General features: G+C 43.6%; 1 protein-coding gene across 1 annotated transcript in view; it reads right to left on the bottom strand.

Moving 5' to 3' along the window:
• Positions 1-15,262, bottom strand: part of Fancc (FA complementation group C) — a 91,728-nt gene extending 76,466 nt beyond the window's left edge. The window contains exons 1-3 of the mRNA XM_051194141.1: positions 15,067-15,262; positions 12,489-12,573; positions 9,265-9,359 (exon numbers count right to left, since the gene is read on the bottom strand). Of these exons, the coding sequence (XP_051050098.1) occupies positions 9,265-9,359; positions 12,489-12,573; positions 15,067-15,231 (345 nt within the window). The 5' untranslated portion in view covers positions 15,232-15,262. The remainder of the gene's footprint in view (positions 1-9,264; positions 9,360-12,488; positions 12,574-15,066) is intronic.
• Between the last annotated feature and the right edge of the window lie 1,568 nt (positions 15,263-16,830).

Genomic DNA, 16,830 nt, shown 5'->3' with positions numbered 1-16,830 from the left:
AACTTGGAAATGTCTTCAAGTCTTACTAATTTGTTGAAAAGTTTTCAAATGCTTTATTTATATATATATATATATATATATATATATATATATATATATATATTTCCAACCTAGCAAGGGAGTGGGGGGGGGGTACCTAAGTACCAGCAGGTAGTACCAGACGATGATCTCTCAGTCTTACGGTTGAAAGTACCCTAAGAACGAGGGAGCAGGGAGAGTCATGCAAACAGAACACAGAATTTCACCAAGTTACACAGATCAAAACTACAGTTTGCTAAGCCAAACAGCTAGAATAGGAGGACACAGGCAGTTGGATAGAAGAAAAAGATATACAGTCAATATGATAGATAATATACCTTCAAGTGATCATCTGTGCCTGAGCAGGGTGACACTCTACCAGGACAGATAATGATGGCTTAGAAAGGATTGTGTTATGGTACAGAGCTCACACAAGAACTTCACCTTCAGGAAACTAGTAGGCCAGGAGAAAGAAATGCATGCTAGTAGGAGGGGGAAATTATATTCAGAGAAAGTCAATACAAGTCTAGAAGGGATGAACCCAATCTGTAGGGGACACAAAGGTTCTTGTGCCCACAGACAAGAAACAGAAAAACCAGGAATGTTAAACAAACAGGATTGTCTCTTAAGAGAGATTTCTGACCTATTTTCCACCTAGTAGCCTGATAACCTTGGATCAAGACCACACCAGATCATCCCCTAGACCCTCATCATCGACTTGTTTTCCTCAATCTATAAGACCTATCTTTACAGAAGACGGAACATGTCGTCAATCTGTCAAACCCATCTTTATGAAAGATGTTAACATGTACTTTACAAAGAGTTTTGATGCAGTCATGTCTTAAGCTTTATTTTGTACAGAGGACTGGGTTAATTTTTCACCAGGAAATTTTTCAACAAGTTGTGCTGTGCTTAAATATGCCTAAAATGCACTGCCTGTTGTCAGACTCTCAAAGTTTGAACCAACACCAGTTACTGACTTGTATTGAACCTAGCTGCCTTCTTGTCTCATGCAAATCGTTACTCTGCTGGCCTTGGTGGTTGCAGAGACACCGACCCCCCATACCAATCTACAAAACATAAATGCATGCCAAGACAGTACCACCAACCCTATAAAAGAAAACAGCACTGTCAGATCCTTCCTGGATCACAATCACAACAGCTTGCCACTGGTAAACAGCAGCACATATGTCTAGCCATAAGGTATGGCCCACAAGCCAAAAGAACAAGCCAGAAATGGCATAGAAGACCCTGAACAAGTATTACTGAGACACGTAAGATTATCACCACAAAAAACACAGATGAGAAAGAACCAGAACTTTAGGAGAGACAGTATCTAAAAACAAAACAAAACAAAAAGCAAACAAAGAATAGTCTGATGCAGATTAAGGTGCTGAAGAAATGTTGATGGAAAGTCAAATCAGAGCCGTGACCTTGGCAGCCCTGACAAGCAGGGCCTTGACCGCATGTCTCAATATCCCAACTAAACACACCATAGTGAGTCACACGGGAAGACTGATTCTGGGTGGGCATATTGACGCCCAAGTCTCTAACAAGTCTGATGTGGAATGCCCTTCTGTATGCTGTGACTATGTCTTATTACCATTGGTTAATCAAGAAGCTGATTTGGCCAATAGGCAGGCAGGATAGAGCCAGGCGGGAAATCCAAACAAAGATACAGGGAGAAAGAAGTCAGAGTTGGAAAGACGCCAACAGTCTCAGGGGAAGCAAGATGTGAGGTGATAAAATAGAGAATAAAGGAAATGGGTTGGTTTAAGTTATAAGAGCTAGTTAATAATAAGTCTGAGCTAATAGGCCAGTTTGTAATTATTATTAAGGGACTTGCAGCAGGAGAGAAACTTCTAGTTACACAAGTCTATCTTCTAGGTCCTGACCTAGGGTTAATGTTTAAATGGATGCAAAAGTAGGCAGTTCTGGTCAAGGTGCAGTCCTAGACCAGAGCCTACCACTGCTCACCACAGTCCCTGGGCTGCAGGGTGGCCTGACAAGGGGGCAGAATGTGGACCTCCATGTCTGGCTTACCTAAGGCACTCCCAGGTCATCACTAAGACAAGGAAAATGAAGACTGAAGGGGGATGCCATTCCATAAGTATGTTTCTCTTATTGGTTAATGAATAAAGCACTGTTGGCCAATAGGAAAGCAAGATAAGCGGGACTAAGAGACAAGGAGGATTTGGGAAGAGGTAGGAGGAGATTCAAAATGTAGGACCAAGAGAGCAGAACTCTGAACCCTCTCTTGAGTAGGATAAGATCGCGTGGAAATACTTACATTGATGGAAATGGGTTAATATTTAAGGCTAGCCAATATGAAACACTAGTAACAGGCCAACAGCTTTATATCTCATACAGCGTATCTGTGTGTTATTTGGGGCTGACACGGCTCTGGGACCAGGCTGTCGGGAAAACAACTTGTAACAGAAACCACTAGCGTGGCAGAGCAGCAATACCCTGAAGTATAAAAGGCACTCCTGTGCCTTGTGAAGTCAATGATATCAAATGGACAAAATCCTTGAAAACACACATGCAAAAGACAGAAGATTATGACGAGAGGGTTCAATGTCAAACTATAGGAAAACTCAGGTCAAGCAGGAAGTCCTATGAACATAAGAATGACTAAGACATAGGCAGACTTACAACACTAGGTACTGAGGAACAGCAGAATTACCAGAGTCCCAAATATCACTGGTGAAACTGCAAACCATTTGGGAGCTACTTACATATGCAACAATTTTAGTCCTCAAAGTTTATCAAAGATTAAATAAATTAAATGACTACACAGAAATTTCAAATGATGTTCATAGCAATTTATGCATAAAAGGCAAAGTTAGAATCAAGAAATTTGAGTAACTATCAACAAGTCAATGGAAACAGAAAACTGACTTATCAGTTCATTTATAAAACTCCAACATTGTCAGTATTAACTACAGTCAAACAAAGACATAGTATAACACTCTCTGTTGGGACAAGCAAGGCAGTGACAGTCACCAACTCACAATGCCTTGCTGTGGGGGGGGGGGGCTTCCTCAAGATAGATAAATGCAGTCTGGAAGCCACTGAACTTCAAAAGAGATATAGCACCTGTGCAACCACATGCAGTACAAACATCCACACTCTTCAACAATGGCTCCATACTAGGAAACACCTTCCACTGTTAATCCTCAAATCCAGAAAAAAAAAATAGTTCTACCATTTTGGCCAAATTAAAGCAAGCTTTTATTAAAATGTTAAATACTGACCAAGATACAATTTGGTCAGGACAATCACCTGGAAACTTTCCAGGTGAGTGGCCCCAAGGCAAGTGTTGCTAGGTTTATATGGACAAAACCCATAGGCTACCAGAACTTTCCCATGAGGCTTTGTTGTTATTTTCCAAGAACTACAATTCCCAGAATCCTAGGATGTTACTTAGTTGTTGGGCATATGGGGCTTACAGGTTAACTTAGGGTCTAACACAACACAGCCTTTAGTATTTCAACCTAGTTTTCAGGATAGTCATAAATGTACCAAGGAATCTGACCAGGGCAATTCAGATAAAAATTCAGTGAACCTATCCTTGGCAAAATATATCTGTAATACATAAACATAAAAACTCCCTTTACTTCAACTGAGAACACAAAGGAGGAGGGATAAAAAGGAGGATGGGGGCAAAAAAGGTCAATAATCTGTGAACCAAGCTAACTCAAAGTCCTATTTAAATAAAAGTCAGCACAACCATAAAACAAGCTGAAATGGTTATCCCAAGCACATCGCTACAGCCCAAAAATCTCATTCCTACTGGGCAGTGAGTGTGTGAAGTGGTCTGTTGGAGCAGCAGCAACATATAAGGAAAAAAAAAAATCCAACACTGTCTGGAGCTACAAAAACAGAATTCCATTCAAATGAATGAAAATAAAACAAACTACTGACCTAAGTCACTTTTAATATATGACAGTTTACTTAATCTTAGACCTGAACCTTTGAATTCAACAAGTCACACCAAATACAATGTATAAGACATGACGTCATGCTACCATATCAGAACCGTAGACCAGAAGAGGGTCTACTGTGAAGAAGGATGGAATATGGGCAAAGGGATGTGAGTCATGGAGGATCAGGACTGTTTTTAACTCTTTCTAACTTTCTCCTTTGCTGGCTCTCTCAGTGGCAGCCTCTAACCCTCCGCCCATCATGTGTAGAAAAGAAAGCCACCAATCTCCAGTGTGCTCTGGTCTGTTCTCCATGGCTGTGGTAAAAAAAAAAAAAAAAAACAATGACCAAAAGCACTTGAGGAGGAGCAGGGTTATTTGTGTTACATCCTTGTCAGAGTTGGTCAGTAAAGAAGTCAGGGCAGGAACAGAGGCTCTGAAGGAACTCTGCTTACTGGTTTGCTTGGGAGCCTGTTTGTGCAAACGTTTCCTGTTCATTAAAGCCTCTTGCGTGTTGCAGCAACTGGACTGGACATTGAGTTCTTGGGAGACTCCTTATTCTGAGGCTATTACATCCAGACCTCCAAGTCTAAGCAAGCATCCTCTCTGGGCCACCAGCACCTACTGACAACCCATGTCTGAACTCTTGCATTAGTGTTGAGTGCCTCTCAGTACCCGTCCAGGTACTGAAAAATAAAGGACCACAAAAGAAAAATATGAGGCTAAAAATTTTAAAGGGCTAATAAAATCATATGCTAAATATACAAAGCCAATTCAGTCATCCTGGAAATTCTTCATTAGATGGGTTACTTTAGAACTTAAAGCTAGCCAGTATAAACTTGCACACTAGTGGTGCAGTGGTGGCACACACCTTTAATCCCAGCACTTGGGAGACAGAGGCAGGTGGATCTCTGAGTTCAAGCATGGTCTACAGACTGAGTCCCAGGATAGGCAGGGCTACACAGAGAAACCCTGCTTCAAAAAACAAAATGTTCTTAAAATTCTATAAAACCTAACAATTAAAAACTTAAAGACTACACATTATTCTATTAAAGACTAGGTATTCTTATGTTCAGGAAGCAGTCTCCTAACCAATTTGTTCAAGGGTACCTCCCACTTTCTCTTCTAAGAGGTTCAGTGTGGCTGGATTTATGTTGAGGTCTTTGATCCATTTGGACTTGAGTTTCATGCGTGGCAATAGACATGGTCAATCTGCAGTCTTCTACACACCCTCATCCAATTGTGCCAGCACCATTTGTTGAAAATGCTTTCCTCCCGTCATTGTATACTTTTAGCTGTTTTGTCAAAAATCCAGTGTTCGTAGGTGTGTGGGTTAATATCAGCATTTTCGATTCGATTCCATTGGTCTACCTGTCTGTTTTAGTGTCAATATCGGCTGTTTTTAGGACTATAGCTCTGTAGGAGAGCTTAAAATCAGGGATGGTGATGCCTCCTCAAGTTCTTTTATTGTACAGGATAGTTTCAGCTATCCTAGGTCTTTTGTCTGAGATCAACAATTAATAAATGGGACCTCCTCAAATTTAGAAGGTTCTGTCAGGCAAAGGACACAGTTGACAAGGCCAAACGGCAGCCCACAGACTGGGAAAACATTTTCACCAATTATACATCTGACAAAGGGCTGATCTCCAAAATATACATAGAACTCAAGAAACTAGTCAACAAAACACCAAATAACCCTATTAAAAAATGGGGCACAGAACTGAATAGAGAATTCTCAATAGAGGAAATCAAAAAGGCTGAAAGACACCTAAGAAAGTGCTCACCATCTTAGCTATCAGGGAAATGCAAATCAAGACAACTTTGAGATACCATCTTACTCCTGCCAGAATGGCTAAAATTAGAAACACCAATGACAACTTATGCTGGGGAGGATGTGGAGAAAGGGGAACACTCCTCCACTGCTGGTGGAAGTGCAAACTCGCACAGCCATTTTGGAGATCAGCATGGCGGTTCCTCAGGAAAATGGGAATCAGTTTACCACAGGACCCGGCAATCCCCCTCTTAGGCAAATACCCAAATGATCCACATCCATGCAACAAAGACATCTGTTCAACTATGTTCATAGCAGCACTATTTGTAATAGCAAGAACCTGGAAGCAACCTAGATGCCCCTCAATTGAAGAATGGATAAAGAAGATTTGGCACATCTACACAATGGAATACTACTCTGCAGAAAAAAAACAATGGAATCTTGAAATTCGCAGGCAAGTGGATGGCACTTGAAGAAACCATCCTGAATGAAGTAACCCAGTCACAAAAAGAGGAACATGGTTGTAGTGGGATATTCACTTTGTCTCCTTCTGTGACACCGACCACGTCCACTGGGGGTGGAGTCTGAGGAGGGGGGATGAGGAGGGAGGGGGGAGGGGGGCGACACCCTCTCTTGTTGGCAGCATGGGGACAGGAGCACTTCCTGAGGCATCCTCGGGAGCAGGAACCTGCTGATGTTCACCTGTCTATGTCGTGAGTTATTTCTCCCTGAATAAACATCTGTTCGGCCTAATTGTTTATCCAGATCCTTAATAAACATCAATATCTGGTGTCAGAAGTTGGTGCCATATTGTTACGAGTAAGGTTTTTCTGCCAGCCTGGACCCACCACGGCGCCAGCCCCAATTAACACACAGAGACTCTGTATTAAATATAATGCTGTTGGCCAGTTACTAGTTTCTTATCGGCTAGCTCTGTCTTAATTATTAACCCATTTCTATTAATCTAAGTATTTCCACGTGGTCTCATTTTACCAGAGAGGAGCTGGCATCCTGCTCTCTCCAGACTCTCCATGCTGACCCTCCTTACTACTTCCTCTCTCCTCGTCTCCTAGTCCCACCTATCTTGCTTTCCTATTGGCCAACAGTGCTTTATTCATTAACCAATAAGAGAAACATATTTGCAGAATGACATCTCCCATCACATCGTATGTACTCGCTCATATATGGATTTTATTTAGACCTAGAGCAAAGGATCACCAGCCTATAATTCACATCGCAGAGGAACTAGCATACAAGGAGGATTCTAAGAGATTCATATAAGGTCCCTCACAGAAGGGGGAAGGGACAAGTTCTCCAGAGCACAGGGGGAGTGGGGAGGGCAGTGAGTGGAGAGGGGACTAGGAGAAAGAGAAGGGGAGGAGTGGAAAGCACGTGGGACTAGGAAGATTGAGTCAGGGGAGGAATAGATGAGATAGAGAGAGAGAGAGAGAAAGAGAAAGAGAGAGAGAGAGAGAGAGAGAGAGAGATACCAATGAAGATGGAGCCATTATAGGGTTGAAGAGAAAACTGAACCTAAAGAAATGTCCAGAGACCTACAAGACTGACCCCAACTAACAATTTGAGCAACAGTGGAAAGGCTACCATAAATGCCCTTCCCTGATAATTAGATCAACAACTAACTTATCCACCATCATGGAGCCCTCATCTAGTACCTGTTGGAAACAGAAGCAAACACCCACAACTAAACACTGAGTAGAACTGGAATCCAGATGCAGAGGGAGAGGACAAGACCAGGTTGCAGAAACACATAGAGACAGCTGACCTGAACAAGGAGGAGCTAACAGGCTCCTCCCAGACTGATAGCTGGGAATCCAGCATAGGACTGACTCAGGCCTCCCTGAATATGGGTCTCAGCTAGAAGGCCTGAGCAGTCTAAGGGACCTCAGACAGTGGAACCAGGATGTATTCCTGGTGCACAAAAGGACCTTGCGGGCACATCCCCCATGGAGGGATAATCAATCCCTTAACCTAGAGGCAGGAGAGAAGTCCTTGTTCCTACTACAAATGACTTGACAGATTTAGATGATCCCTCCTGGATGGCATCACCCTACCTGTGGAGTGGGGAGTGGGTGGGAGAGGAGGGTGGTCAGGGTGCATGTGAGGGAGGGAGGGAGAGGAAACTGGGATAGATATGTAAAAAAAAAAAAAAGTAGGTATTGTTCTATTTCTATAGCTTTCCCCCTTTATCACCATTTATCACTTCCTTCCTCTAGCTCCTTACATGAATTTTCCTTCAAACTAAATTCTGTATTCATCTCTTCCCTTTGTCCTATCCTTTCAACTCCTTGTCTTCTTTCTCTTCCTCCAATCTAACAAAAACCACAATACCGTATCTATCACCGTATCTATCATCTGTTACTAATTTTGTCCAAACAAAGGACATATAAAAAGCAGTAATGGTGATGGTATCACTAACCACCCATGTACCAAACCCTATGTGCCAGTCTGCCAGAGCAAGCTCATAGCCCTAAATGGCCAATGGGAACCACGATGAGTTTGACGGCATTGTATAAGCAGGTCCACAGGCTCTGGCACCTGCTGGGGGAAACAGAAAGGAGCCAAAGTAGTCAGCTAGATCAGGTTCTCCAACTTGTGCCTGCCATTCCAGACACAGGAAAAACAGGAAGCTGTCATCTCGCTGCACAGCTGTCGTCGTAACTAATGACTTTGAAAGCATGAGCAGCAATGGCCAAGGCATCAACTCTGGGACACCAGAACAGGGCGGGTTCCATAGGAACTTTTAAACTCATGCTCACTACAGAAGAGACTCTGAGAAGCAGAGCCATTCTTGAAGGAAAACTGTAAGGACTTAAACTAGGCTGGCGGGGAGAACAGTGCTTGCAGCAATAGCTGGAAGAAAACCCAGTCATTAAAAGTATTTTCAAATCTGCCCAGCACGAAGTGGTTCAGCAGGAGCAGTACTTGGGGAATTTATAACCAAGGAAGTTGAAATCTGAATAGGTTACACTCAGCAATCACCTAACGGTGAAAGGCAACACTGCAGAGCAGCGGATCCCCACCTCAACACTGCAGAGCAGCAGTTCCAACCTCAACACTGCAGAGCAGCAGTTCCCAACCTCAACACTGAAGAGCAGCAGATCCCCACCTCGACACTGCAGAGCAGCAATTCCAACCACAACACTGAAGAGCAGCAATTTCCAACCTCAACACTGCAGAGCAGCAATTCCCAACCTCAACACTGCAGAGCAGCGGTTCCAACCTCAACATTGCAGAGCAGCGGTTCCCAACCTTCCTAATGCAGCAGCCCCTTAATACAGTCCCTCATGTTGTGGTGACGCCCAACCATAAAATTATCTTGTTGATATTTCACAACTAATTTTGCTACTGTTATGAATCATAATGTAAGTATCTGATATGCAACCCCCAAAGGGGTGGCCACCCACGGGTTGAGAACCGCTGCCTTAAAACATCACAAATTTGAGCCAATGAAGGGGAAAGTAGCGGGGTGTAGGGCTTTAAATAATCAACTTAAGTCAAAGCAAGGCAGGTGGAGCTTTACTCTCTTACCCGGATCCAGGAGTTAAGTTGCGATTCTCCAGGGGTCCGTGGTTCTTTGTTCATCAAACAACATAAGCACCATATCAGAAATTTTTGGCTTTCATCTGCAGAAAATAAAACTAAAATGAGTAGATTGTATCAAATAGGGAAAACCCTTAAGAACATGCTTTGGAAAACCTCAAAGCACCAAGCTCGGCTTTGGCTTTACTTCTTGTGGGTTCAGCTCACTGTCCAGCTCTTGTGTGGTAAACTCTTTTCTGAAACAGCAGCAGTTTTCAAAGCCAAATAAGAATGACGGAAAGGGCTGGGCTCTTCAAGATGTTTCTAATTTCACATTTCAAACATCAGTAATTTCAGTCTTTTTAAAGCACAATAACTACTATCTGTTTCTGTTGGTCAAATCTGTTCCGGGTAGAAACTTACAGCACAACTAGTAAACAAACATTAAAGCCGTACTGAAGCTGTAAGGATACAAGCTACATGGTAATGCAGACCCTGCGAGAGAGAGAGAGAAAACAGACATAACCCAAGTAAGGCAGACCCTTTGATGGAGAGACACAGACATACCCAGTCCCTGCAGCATCCTCAAAGACACCCAGAGTTCACCTTCCAGCCTCCTGCAGCTAACAGTGCTGCCAATGGCTTTGCTATCAAAAGCTCAAGGACAGGACAAACTACAGTAAATCTCTTCTACATTTGCTGAGCACACCCGTTCCCTCATGATTTTTAGGCTTATTTTTCCTCCAGTGACAATCATTAAACTTATGCTTTCACAGGTAACTAATAACTGAATAAACACGACAGGGTCATTCTGAGCAACATTCATTTCTTTTCCTATAAGATTAAATAAAGCAGCAGGAGGTAGGTACAGTCTTACCTGACACACATTAATTTCTAGACTTGTAACTTTCAAGTAATTCTTTAGGCCAAACCGATACCTCTGAGTGAAAGGTGACTGCTGTGCATGACCCGGTGTAAATACTAATTCACGGAATCCCAATAATACGCTTTACTATGGAGTAAAGGATGATATGATGGACTAGGAAGCAATTTCAAACAGGGAGGGAGGAAAATGTTGTTTACAGAGCTTAAAACACCAAGGAATCAAAAGAGGGATGCCCCCCTCCAGGGTGCAGAGTAATTCTATACAACAGTTCAAGTGTGTATTTTTCTCTCATAAGTAGGAAAAAAAAGATCTAAGGACATCCTCCCAATCTCTGCTCAGAAGAGCTATGGCAGACGGTTCACAGATATAAATAAGCCACTGCTGGCTACGTGAGGGCCACGAGTACTCCATTCAGGGAATGGCATCAGGGAGCTTCCTCCCCGGAGGCCAAAGGCTGGGACTGGGCATTCCGTATCACTGCACTTCAGCGGTAACAGGAAACCGCCTAGGATCCACTGGAACTCACCAGCACATCTCGGCAGAAGTTAGAATTCTAACCATGAGTGAAAGGAAAATGAAATGTCCCACCACGCCTAATACTTCACGTTCTGGCCTCTTGAAACTCCAAGAGAAGGCTGCACTCTATACACTTTAACCCTTGGTTTACAGGGACAAAACAGCAACTTTCTGATGACAAAGATTATTTCAAGCTGCTAGGCTGTGGTTACTGTTACAGGAAGATGTTCAAAGTGAGGATGGGGGTGGGGGAGGGGGTCTTGTTCTCAGCCTGAATCTGCCTCGCATTACAGGAGAGGCGGTGTGTGCGTGCACAGAGCAGCGTCACTGAGGAGGTCACCCTTCATCTCCAGGTCCTTCCTCTTTCCTCACCCTGACCCAATGACTCTTCCATTAAGCAGATATGTACTTTATGCCTCAAGGTGTGGGTTCTGACTTTGCTGTTAGGTTGTTCGGGGTCTGTTTTCCTTTGGTTATCTTGAGGGTCACGGGGTCTTACCATGCAGCCCAGGCTGCTCACCGCAGCACCCCAAGTATACTTTTACTGTCCTGTTAACTGCAATCCCCTCAACAGTCACGGTCATGGCACGCCAGGAGCCAGGAAGCCAGAGTAAGCTGTTAATACTTAAAACAGCATGGTGACTCTGAACTGCATGGACAAATAAAGCCTTGCATGGATGCACTTAACTGTGCACATGTGCATCCTGTCTATGCAGGTGTATGTGTGCACATCTGTGTGTTATACTTAAATACACACAGGTATGTACACAAGTGTAGTTCTACTCAAAGATACTCAGAAACCGGCCTGGCTACACAGTATATAAACTCGGAAGAGCACACAGTGGCTTTGGAAGGTTAAAAAAAAAAAAAAAAAAAAAAAAAAAAAACCCAGCTCTGGCTCACTAGCTTTCCATTTAAAATCAACAACTTGACTGGGAGGGAAGAGGAAGACAAAGAACAGGAAGGCACAGAGACACAAAGGTGGGAGCACAGGTGTGTGCTCAGAGACCCCAGGGCCCCCCCCCCACACACAGCTCTCACAGGATAGGTGAGAATCACGCACTTCTTCCAAACACTAAAGGAAAATGGAACCTTTGTTTCGTTCTCACGCCATGTTACTATGTAATTAGTGTTAGACCTTGGGCGGCTCCTGTACAGACCGGCTCTTGGGCAGCCTCTACCAGGCTTGAGGACCACAAAGAGAACTAACCCTGCTCCTGGGCAGGGCCTCAGGCAGCAGAAGAAGTGCTATGGAAAGGAAGGTGCTGGAGGCCATAGGGATATGAAGAGACCCCAACCCAGCCTCGGCACGCCTGCTTCCAGGAGGTCTAGGAGGCAAAGGGGATGGAATGCAGAACACAGACCACACTGGCCTTCAGACGGCTGGCAACAGTGCCACCGCAATGGCATGGCGTGCTACACCAGAGGAATAGGAAGCTGAGAGCAAGACCAGATAGGTGCAAGTCAAGAACCACTGCCCCTACAGAATCTCCAAATCCCCTCAACCTTGGATCTGTGAAACGATTACCTATGTATCATTAGCATCAAGTCTAACTGTGGAGAATTTAAAACGAAGTGGTGAACGTGATTAGAGACAAAAGCCGGTGTTTAAATCATGAAGTGTTTCCTCCCTACTGTACAATTCCACGTGCAAGAGTCTGCTTGTGCATGTGTGTCTGTCAGCCTGGAACACACGGAAGCCCAGGAAGGGGCACACACATGGTGAGCCACCCCATGGGAACATGAGAAGAGGTTACAATTTACACCCTGGGCTTTGCTGGAGTACAGAGAGTGAAACTGTCATTAGGTGTCTGTGCGTTGAGGCTCTTACCATACGCTAAGATGAGAGGATTCCAACAAGTCTTTGCCAACAGTTGACCAATTGTGGGGAACATTTCCAGGATTGCATTAGAATCCTGTAAAAACAACAACCACATGTTTTGATAGTTAAAATGCACTATGCAACCCAACTGAGCAACAAAATTCCTCAGGGGAGCCTGAGTGCTCCTGTATATCTTATTTTAGAAAGTGCACAGGGAGAAATTAGAGAAAGGCTCTAAGTAAGAAATCAAAGCTTAATTTGTACTTCATCCCTAGAAACTCCATATGGCACAGTTAGGTCATTTCAATTTTGTCAGAAAATTTACTGTGTTTTACCCACATTTAATAATCAGAAAAGACTATTTCTTTGTTGTCATTTGAGACAGGGTCTCCTACATAGTCCTGGCTGTTCTGGACTCACATGCTGGCCTAAACCTCACAGAGATCTGCCTGACTGTGCCTCCCAAGTGTTGGGATTGCCCAACTAGGGAAGACTATGTCACTTAACACAGCACTCTGTGCAAGAGAGCAGCACTGGCAATTAACAACCATGTAACCCTATATCTTAGAAATACAAATTTTATTTAGTATAAGAAAGACTCCTCATTTAGCTCTTCGAGGGTTTAACAAAATGAGAACTCTAACTTCTAAAGGAAGGAAAGTGGCTGAGGCATGAAGTTTTGTATCTTCATGTGTTACAGCCATGATTACTACACGCTAAGTGACATCATATTACATACAACCTCTGAGATGATAAAAAAAAATATTCACCAAACAGGAAACAGCTTAGAAACAAACAAAAGTGCAGTGTTGCAGCACAACCAGGTCATTCCCCTCTCTTCTACCGTCCACAATGTTCAGAAGAAGAGCACGCAAGCTCATGTGCAGGGAAGCCAAAACACCTAACGGAGGGGACATTGCCGGTACCCAGGCAGGCAGTGAAATCTCCATTCAGATTGATTTTTTGTCAGCCTGGACCAGATCTGGGGAGTCTGATGCCAGGCTATCTGTGTTAGCATATTTAAAACAGTACAATTTGGGGAACAGTTTCCAGGAAATAACCATTCCCATTCCAAGTTTCCGGATGACAACCATTCGAATTCCAGGTGCACAATGAAGTGTGACTACTTAGAAACTCCTTTACAAAGACACGTGACCACGAGGGTGGGCTCTTTGACCAAGACAGCATAGATGTCACAGGGCCATAAAGCCCTGTTAACTGAGAGCCAAGGAGGGGGAGTCTGGCATAAGCATTCTGATGAGCTCTGGCTACACGGTAAAAGACGGGCAACGTTTGTCACCACAGTTAGCCATAAGGTCAACAGATCATTAACAATACCCACTTCCAGGTCTCTACTCAGGAAAGCAGGCATTCTGTCTCCTGCACCGAGGGGAGGCTCCTGCATGTTTAACACCCCTGATTTCCTTAATGCTCCATGGGCACAAGGACCTCTGTGTCCCTTACAACCCCGTGATACAGCAGTTAGTTCCTCACCATGGTCCCAGTGCCAGGGCTGGGCCAGGACTTTCTGAGACCACATTAAGGTCAGGTTACAGAAGTCTTACTTAAAAATAAATAAGCAAAAAAGTTTCAAAATTAGTACCACTTGTTCCACATAGCCTTTCCTTCTAATTTCTAAAGACATATGAACTCGTTATCACAAAATAACATACAGAACTCATCTACAGAATAATCTATAGAAATGTGTTCTTCAAATTTCTCATTTGCTTCTTTGATGAACAAAGCATTACATAAAAGTACATATGTTAACAATTACTTTCATTTCATATTTAAAAATAAAATATTAAAAAAACTTATGAAACACTTTATAGCATGAAAACATGGCCCTCGGCTGGAAAGCGGTAGCCCACACCTTTAACTCCAGTACTCAGGAGGCAGAGGCAGGTGGATCTCTGTGAGTTCGAAGACAGTCTGGTCTACACAGCAAGTACCAGGACAGCCACAGCTACACAGAGAAACCCTATCTCAAAAAAGAAACAAACAAAAACATCTAACACAGTAAACATAAGCAATTTAATGTCAATAGGGAGATAAATGGGAATATAAACAACAAATTATGTAAGATACTCAAAACTTTTTTTGAAAGGGCCTCTTAAAATGTTTGTTAGAGGAGATCTTACCATCTCAGCAGTGAGGCATCAACACTTAGTATCTCTTAGCAGCACCTCCTTGAAAGCAGAGCTGAGGGAAAGGCAAACAGCCCAACAAACCCTGGAGAGTTTGAGGAACACAAGAACAAACCCCACTTGCTACCTACAAAAAGAATCCAAGCCCTGTAATCTAAAAACAACTTGCTTGGGTTTAGGGTAGTTTTATGATAGGCTTGCCTAACATGTGGAAGGCCCTGGGCTCAATTCCAAACACTGCAGGAATGAATGGATGGATTATTAGTTAATTAATATAAAGAGCTTTCTTGGCCAGGCAGCCTCAGAAGGTATGAAAACAGCTCTTGTTTGCAGCACCTGCCAATAATCTATCTAAGTCCAGTCAAGTCAGTCACACAAGTTCCTAACTACTCTAAGGAGCATTCTTGCTTGAGGAGTCCCTAATGTCACAGGACACTTACCATCTCTTTCAAGGTCTCATACATCTGCTTCAGGAACTCCTGGAACCGGAACAGGTGAAGACAGGTGTCCTGCTGGGTTTCCTTACAGGAGGCCTGTTCCCAGACAGAAAGCTTCTGCAGCCAAAACTGATAGTCCGAAGCAAGTTCTGCAGAATCCCGAGCCATCTCTAGGGAGAGAACGGTGACGTCCCTTCGCGGCGGCCTGCCAAGCAGCACAGGAAATGGTGAGCATGCTTCAGGTCTTCGGAGAGGGGACAGATGGAACATTTAGGACAGACTCCTCTGTCAGCACACTCACAAGCCACTGAGGGAGAAGGTGGACGAGAAGAGATGAGCACAGCCTGCTAGGGATGCTGGAATCCTCTCTGAGTCATTTGAAATGTGTCATCCAGTTGTAGTTCAGATTTTAACATCTGAACTTTTACCATGAGTAGTATCATTACCAAAGTCATTACACTTCCACAGTAACACACTAATTACGGACAAAAAGCACAGCTGATAACACTCTACATCTCCTTAACATTGAGCTATTTTTAAATGCCTTGAATGTGAAGTCCTTTTGTGTATTCTAAGGATGAGAAATCAGAAGCATCCGAGGGTGTTAACCAACAGTCTGTGCCTGAGAAATGCTTCTGATACCCTGATGCCGTGTGCGCGCGCCTGGCTTCTCACTGAGGTGAAACGAACTTGATACATTACTAGCTAATGAATTTCCTCCCGGGTTCCTCTTCACCTCACAAGAAAAAAAGGTAAAGTAACAATATTCCTCATGCATCGCTTTAAGCAATCTGCTTAATTAAATATTGATCTAGGGAGCCTGGTGCTGCTCAGTGGGTAGTGTAAGCTGTGCAGCCAAGGACAAGGCTCCTGACACATGTCTGTGCCTCTAGACAGATCTTAGAGCTCATTGGCTAACTAACCTACCCAGTGGGTGGACACCAAGTTCAGTGAGAGACCCTGTTTTAAAAAGCCAACGCACCCAGGTCCCTGCAACAGGCTTCCTGCCAATCTGTGGATCTAGACATCCTTAAACACCTATGTGACCTATAGTTTGGCAGCAATGATAAGAGTAAAAATGTTTGTGGCCCACCAAATTGGGCTATAGAGATGGGAACATAGAGATAGTTCATTAAAAAAACAAAAACCAATGCACCCTCAGTGCATACACAACATGAATACAAATAAGTTAATAAAAGGTAAAAATAAAGTTTTAAAACCACTGCTTTACATGCAAAAATCCATCCACAAGAAGCCACAATTTCATTTCTACTAGGTGGTGAACTCATTAAAGGACAAAAAAATAAATCTCCTAAGTCTGACTTCCTGACTCAGAAATAAATGTAAAAAATACAATGGAAGTAAACAGGCATCCTGTGCCTGGCAGAGGGGTGGATGCTAGGCCAGTGGATACCAGAGGCCCCTCCAACCCACCCTCCAATCCAGTGCCTAATGCCCCTGTGGAGAAGGGCAATTCCTCTCAGACTCCTGCGCTTCCCTGGGACAGGGTGGCATGCAGAGGACTGCCTCAAGGGACTGTAGTCACAACAGTAAAGGCTGAGTTCAAACCTCAGCATCAGTGAGTAATATAAAATGCTTCTACTAGGTGCCAACCCTCAAAGGACGATGGCACCTCTTCCTAAGCAGGACAACAGAAGACACTGACGGTTACAGCTCAATCAGAGAGCTGGACAGGGAGATGGCAGTTTCCAAGCAGCATTTTACAGTTCTGAGGACTCGACCAAAGTGGCAACCAACAGAAGGCTC

This window comes from Phodopus roborovskii, unplaced genomic scaffold (genome assembly GCF_943737965.1).
Source record: "Phodopus roborovskii unplaced genomic scaffold, PHOROB, whole genome shotgun sequence".
Classification (NCBI taxonomy): Eukaryota; Metazoa; Chordata; class Mammalia; order Rodentia; family Cricetidae; genus Phodopus; species Phodopus roborovskii.
This window is presented reverse-complemented; position numbering and strand designations above follow the sequence as displayed.